The sequence below is a fragment of the Vigna unguiculata genome, chromosome 1 (genome assembly GCF_037176805.1).
Source record: "Vigna unguiculata cultivar grain cowpea cultivar isolate G323 ecotype 2 chromosome 1, ASM3717680v1, whole genome shotgun sequence".
Lineage (NCBI taxonomy): Eukaryota > Viridiplantae > Streptophyta > Magnoliopsida > Fabales > Fabaceae > Vigna > Vigna unguiculata.
Window position 1 is genome coordinate 9,868,069 of NC_140792.1, and position 7,128 is coordinate 9,875,196.

The following is a 7,128-nucleotide window of genomic DNA, read 5'->3' on the forward strand; positions in this document are numbered from 1 at the left end:
TATAGTATATATACCTATATATTACAAAATTATTCTATTTTGGTGTTCACATTTTTATTCACAATTTTAATCTTTAATAAATAATCATTATTTTAAATTAAAATAATTATTTTATTATTTTTAAATTTTTAATAACTGCTTTATTAAATTAAATATTTTATTTATTTAAATTTTATTTTTAGATAATATTTTTAAACTAAAATAATATTTTAATGGAAATAATTTTCTACAAAATAATACAATTTTAAAAATTATTTATATTTAATTTAAAATTAAAAGAATAAATAACACATTTATTTTTCCTAGTATTACTAATGAAAAATATATATGTGTTTTTGTTTTTCCTTTCATAATAAAAGAAAAGAAAAACTTAATTTTTATTATATTATTAAAATAGAAACATAGAAAAGTATGATCACAAAAAATTATTATAAACTAAATTATTTTTATAATTTCATTGTAAATACTACTAGTGGAAATATATACGTGTTTTTCTTTTTATTATAAAAGAAAGTAAAAACTTGATTTTTATTATGTTATTAAAATAGGAAAGTATGAACACAACAAATTATTATAAAGTAAATTATTTTTATAATTTCATCATAAATAATTATAAAATATAAAGAACAAAATAATTAAATTAATTAAATTAATTCGAATATAATTAGTAACGATTTATAAAATGTGTTTTAGTAGTTATTTAAATTTATATTATATATAAATAATATTATATATATATATATATATTATATTACACTATTTACTCATAAATTTTAAAAGATAAAAAACTAAATGTAGAAGGAAAAATATCAGGGTTAGTGTACATGTTTGCCGCTATAGTGTTTTTATTCTCTCTGCGTTTCGGCTGTAAACCCTAACTTGAAAATTCCCAAAATATCTCTTCTTTCTTCTTCTTCCATACTCTGATAGAGTCCCACCACCAATTTCTTCCCTCTCTGCAAACGCTCTGGGGTTTGGAACTATCCGATTTTGGTTTCCGGTTGTCGCCGCTCGCCGAGAAAATTGGCGTTGTTCTCTCCAAATTCGTCTTGGACAGTCAAATTTAACTGTTCGTTGGTTCTTTTACTGCAGGTAAATGTTGAATTTGCTTTGGGTTTTGAGTTTTCTGGTTGCAATTCTTTTATATTTAGTTTTTGATGAAATAGAAATAGACAGTGTACCTTTTGGGTTTTAGATTTTGTCCGGTTTCTCATATAAATGGTTTGAAGAAATCAAGTTTGTAAACTTCATTTTCCAAATTGTTGTAGAAGTTGTATTGTATTGAGGATTACTGTGGACTCAAGAATCATTTCTTTTATATCTGGTAGGTAGTTGAAGTAAGTGACATAATGAGATGATTTCTTCGAGGGATTGGGATTTGGTTTGGGTTATTTAGTGATACCAATTTCTGGTGTTGTTGTGAAGTTTGTCAATATATGTATATATATACATATCTAGATGTTTTAGTGTTGGGAATATTGAATGTAGAGGTTTAATGGGTTTTAATGTCATTGATAATGTTGTAAAAGGGATTTGGTACTTGCGGTGACTTAGTCAGAGGTTGTATAATTAGGAAAATATGAGATTGGCGAGGTTGTATAATTAGGAAAATATGAGATTGGCAGATTCCTTTGGAAAAATCTTGGTGATGGTCAGTTATTCGTTTCAGATTTTGATGACTAAAGGCAAGAAAAAACATTGGAGGGATGATTCCCTATGCTTTGTTGACTTCAGTAGGGTTTATATATTTTATTTATTTGTAGATTAGGATGACGTAGTTGTTTCTCATTATTGTTTTAATAGACAGGGAACAATTATTTAATTTACATTAGTGACATGATCATAATGTTATGAAGTTTAAACAGATATACATCAAAACTAAGTTTCATCAGAACTTATGGCTGGATTGTTGCTTGGTGATGCGTCTCATCATGGAACTTCTCAAGGTGTTTCTCAAAGATACTCTCAAGAAAAGTCAGAGGATGGCTCGAGATGGTACTTTTCTAGGAAGGAAATTGAAGAATACTCACCATCCAAACAAGATGGCGTAGATTTGAAGAAAGAAACTTACCTACGCAAATCATACTGTACATTTCTGCAAGACTTAGGCATGAGACTTAAAGTGTGAGTCTTGTTAGTTGCCTCAGTGACCTATATTAATTCAATAGGTTCTTTATTGACTTTCCTGTTTAAGACATGCGGTTTATTGTAAGTATCCTTGTTTCGTATTTGTTCAACTGATGTGAATACTGAAAGTAAGGTTTCTTAAGATTTGATTTGTTCCCTTGTAGGAGGGCAGGAGGTCATTAGGAATATCTTAGCAATTTTAATGTCTACATATATTTAAGATATTGCTGGCACGAAGGGAAAACATTTCTTAATCTATGTTGTAGTAAAATTGATAACAGATATCAGTGAACACACTTAAATTCATTTATCGTTATGTTGATATTGATTCAATTGTGTTGCAGACCTCAAGTAACTATTGCAACTGCAATAATATTTTGTCATCGATTCTTTCTAAGGCAGTCCCATGCAAAGAATGACAGGAGGGTAAGTTTGTATCCTGTTATGATAACTTTCCTTGTCTTTCTTATTGGACAGTTGTTCTCTGTGAATAAATTTTTTTCTATATATTTAATTATGTATTTTAATGAGCAGTGTTAGCAAATCTGTTTTTTGGATTGTTTTTATGTTCATGGCTGTTGAATTTGCATTAGTTTGTTTTGATGACTATTGTTCAATATGATTTATCTATGCCAAATAGAATGATCAAAATTAAATTGCAGAGACATAATTGAGAGAATATTTTAAATTTTTTCTACTGTACAACTTATTGGTTGGTCTGAGCACGCTCTTAGACTTCTAGCTGCTTTATGACTGTCTACCTGCATCTTCTGGATCTGAACCTAAAGTGTTCTATAAAATAGCCCCTTTTCCTTAAAGTATGCTGGGTAATCTTTGTTTGTGTTAATAAAGTGTAAGAAAAACGTTTTCATCATAATGGAATGTGGTTTATCCTGGTTATAAAACTGCTGCATTATATTTTGTTTGATTTCTTTGGACATTTTCCATCAACCTTGCATAATATGCAGTTGTGGATAAGTAGTTTGACGAATTGGGTAATTTATAGTCATTCTATGTAATAAGATTGGTTTTGAGGCCTGATATTTACTGGTCACTGTCAAGGTATTTATAGTTATATATACATCCTGGATGAGCAGGATTGAACATTATTATCATGTCAAATCAGTAGATGAATTCTTATTTGTTTTTCTCAAACTAAGAAAGAATAATATATTTCTTCTGCATTTCAATAATGAGGTCATTGGACCTATAAATACATGAGTCTGGTAGTTATTTTATGAAATATAGAGAGCTAATTCTAAGGAAACAAATCGCTGTAATTATGGGATTGTTTCTAAATACATAATCCCAGTATTAATAGCAACATATATCTGTAATAAAGAATGAAATTATAGTGAGGCTAAAATAAGGAACTTCTTAAAATACATGAGTAGCACGGTTTTCTTCAACTTGGTGAGTAAGTATTCTCCATTTCCTGCTTAGATATAATTCTTTCAAAGTTAATGCAGTTCAACCCTTTGGTGAGTATGTGTGCTAGTTGATTTTGAGTGGACAACATATGGGATGCAAAATAAGCAATTGTCTAGATTTTCCTTGTCTGCTTTTAATTACAATATTACTCTGACCGTGTTCATCTTAGCAATCGGGGCAAATGTTTCCAAGTAATCCACTTCATAGGTTTGAGTGAATTCTTTGGCCATGAACCTTGACTTACAATTTTCAACGATGCCATCAGTTTGATATTTCACTGTATATACCATCTCAAATTTATAAAGAATAATATTCTTATTCTGTATTTCAATAATGAGGCCATTGGACTTATACTAAATACATGAACCTGCTAGTTGTTTTAGGAAACATAGAGCTAATTTAAGGAAGGAAATCCTTGTAATTATGAGATTGTTTCTAAGTACATAATCCTAGTATTAATAGCATGATACTAATAAAGAATAAAATTATAGCAAGGATAAAGTAAAAAAGTTCCTAAAACACATAATGAGCAGCACGGTTTTGACAGTTTTACTAACTTGTACCCTTGATCAGGTTAGATTTAATATGTAGGACTTCAATTATAAATATGACTATTTTTATCCAAACATTGTATTTATAGTTTCTATGCCAGTCACCAACTAGCTGCTTTGATTGTAGTAGTTGAGTTTTTGCTGTGCTATGTAAATCTTATGCTGCTTAGTGTTTAACTTTGTAATTGTTTTCTTCATTTGGAAAACATGTCATACCTTTCCTTGTGTGGATGTCTTACCTATTTAATGTCTTATTCAGCATGATTTAGAGAATTATCACATTTATCCTTCCCTGTTGATATATCTCTTTAGATGCATAGTCATAGATTCTCTTATGCATAGAATGAAAAATTAAATTGGACTCATGGTTATAATTAGTAACTTAATATGTTCTGCAGACCATTGCAACAGTATGCATGTTTCTTGCTGGGAAGGTTGAAGAAACTCCTCGTCCATTAAAAGATGTAATTCTTATTTCATACGAAATTATACACAAGAAGGATCCAGCGGCAATTATGAGAATAAAGCAGAAGGTATTTCAAAGCTATCTTTTTTCTGACTCCAGACGTTTTAAGTACCTGCTAATTTATTGTTTCTTTGTAGGGAATTGATTTAAGTCCCTTCGTTCACTGTCATTCTGTTTTGTTTTTCTTTTTTCTTTTCACTTTTCGCATACCATTCTAATTATTCACATTTCTGATTTCTGTTATTGAACAACCTGTATATTGAAATTGAAATTTGTTGTTTTCCTTTTTATGCGTTTGTTTAACTGCATGGGGATTTATTTCTAAATAAAATTCTTTGAAATTTCTCAGTTTTACCCACCTCTATTTATTTCCTCAATTATGACACAGGAAGTGTATGAACAGCATAAAGAATTAATTTTACTTGGAGAGAGGGTTGTCCTTGCAACTCTTGGTTTTGATCTGAATGTGCACCATCCTTATAAACCTCTTGTCGAGGCAATAAAGAAATTCAAAGTTGCTCAAAATGCTCTTGCTCAAGTTGCGTGGAACTTTGTAAACGATGGGTAGGAAGCTAATACCATTTTTTGTTCAGGCTAGTAGCCTTTGATTTTCTTTCCTGAAGTTATGATGTGATATGCAGACTTCGGACATCACTTTGTTTGCAATTTAAGCCACATCACATTGCAGCTGGGGCCATATTCCTTGCTGCCAAGTTTCTGAAGGTGAAGCTTCCATCAGATGGGGAGAAGGTCTGGTGGCAAGAGTTTGATGTCACTCCACGCCAATTGGAGGGTTGGTGTCTTTTTATTCAGTACTAGTGGTATAAAGAAATGAGGAAAAAAAGTACCATCTCATTGTCAACTCTATTTTGTCCTTCCTCTTATTAATGTTCATCTCTCTCTTTCTCTATGATGGTATCTTAGTATTTATCTATTCAAGGAGATTGTGGTGCAATCATAATAACTTTAAATTTCATTATCATAATGCAAAGCCATTTTTGTCCCTACTTTTTGCAGAAGTGAGTAATCAAATGTTGGAGCTGTATGAACAAAATAGAATGCCACCTTCCAATGATGTTGAAGGAGGAGGTGGGACTTCTAATCGAGCCACTGCAAAAGCTCCAGCTAATAATGATGAAACTTCAGCTGCAAAGAGTAATCCCCAGACTGGAGCGACTAGAATCGAAACATCGAAGCCTGTGTCTTCTGTGGCTGCGTTTGATTCATCAGTCCCAAATCATGTTGGGCGCCCCCCCTCAAATCATAGTAGAATTGGTGATTACGGGAGCACAGAAATGAAACACAGGGTGGAAGGTGATGCCAAAGGCAATCAACATCCCGAGTGGGAAAACTTACATGAAACTCAAGAGATGGTTAAATCTCAATCTGATAATGGTGAGAAAGAGCTGGAAAACAATGCTGGAGGGACCGAAACAAAAGAACCTACTGATTTGAAAGATAAACATAGTAGCAGAAACCTAGATAACAGAGAGGGTGCATTTAGCCGGCCTCCTCAGGAAGCCATTAAGAAAATTGATAGGGAAAAGGTAAAGGCTGCATTAGAAAAACGAAGGAAAGCAGCTGGTCATATTACTAAGAAAACAGATGTCATGGATGATGATGATCTTATTGAGAGGGAACTAGAGGATGGAATTGAGCTTGCTCCTCAGAGTGATAAGAATAGGGATAAGAGGCAAAGCTGGTCTAAGCCCTCTGACAGGTCGGATTATGAGAACATGCATGGAAGACATCAAGATTATGCAGAGGAGCAAAATCATGGAGTGAAGGGTGTGTCTTCATATGAACAAGATCTAAGTGCTGTTGAAGAAGGGGAGGTATCTGCGCTTGATGACATTGGCCTTCCATCACCCAAGTCAAGCAATCGGAAGAGAAAACCAGTAAGCTCCCCCGAAAGAGCGATGGAGGGGAAGCAACGGCATAATTATGGCCCTGGACCTCACCAGAATAGTCGTTACGGTTATGTGGAGGATCGAAACAAGGTGAGTCGGCTAGGCCATACTGAGAGGGACAGCAAAAGGCATGTACAGGAGAACCATGTTTAATGCTTTCACTTCTGGTATGATGCAGCAGCCGTCTTAGCCTTCCGTTAAGTCAGGTCTATTTGTTTGAAGGACTTGAACACATTCAATTTTGCTGGAGGGACCAATTTCATTTACTCAGTATAATGGCATATGGGAAAATTGTAAATTAGAAAGAGGAGGTTTATATAGATTATCGTTGGACACAAATCAGAATGTCCATTTTCCCGCAAGATCATCCATGGTTTTGATGATTACCCCTTTGAAACAGTAGTAGGTGTGATCATAAACTCAGCCTATTTACTAGACGGAGGATTCTAAGTGTCATTTCTCATATCCTACCGTTATAGCCTTCAAAGCCATGCCTGTTATGTTTGTAGTACACTTGGAAGTGAATGTTTCTGATATATATTCCCTTTGAAATAGGGAGCATGGATGATCTTCATAATTTTAACCATTGGATATCATTAGTCCATAATGGTCACTGGTATTATTATGATAAACATTTACAAAA

General features: G+C 32.7%; 1 protein-coding gene across 3 annotated transcripts; it reads left to right on the plus strand.

Annotated features, from left to right (window-relative positions):
• Positions 1-806: 806 nt before the first annotated feature.
• On the plus strand, positions 807-7,128 carry LOC114186715 (cyclin-T1-3-like). 3 transcript variants are annotated; one of them, XM_028074696.2, is made up of 7 exons: positions 807-1,092; positions 1,857-2,124; positions 2,472-2,553; positions 4,508-4,642; positions 4,964-5,139; positions 5,217-5,368; positions 5,593-7,128. In XM_028074696.2, the coding sequence occupies exons 2-7, from the start codon at positions 1,898-1,900 to the stop codon at positions 6,636-6,638; spliced, it is 1,818 nt and encodes a 605-aa protein (XP_027930497.1). In that variant the 5' UTR covers positions 807-1,092; positions 1,857-1,897; the 3' UTR covers positions 6,639-7,128. The 3 variants fall into 3 exon arrangements, with proteins under 3 accessions (XP_027930497.1, XP_027930505.1, XP_027930514.1); XM_028074704.2 differs by having other exon boundaries at positions 1,866-2,124; XM_028074713.2 differs by lacking the exon at positions 1,857-2,124 and having other exon boundaries at positions 808-1,092.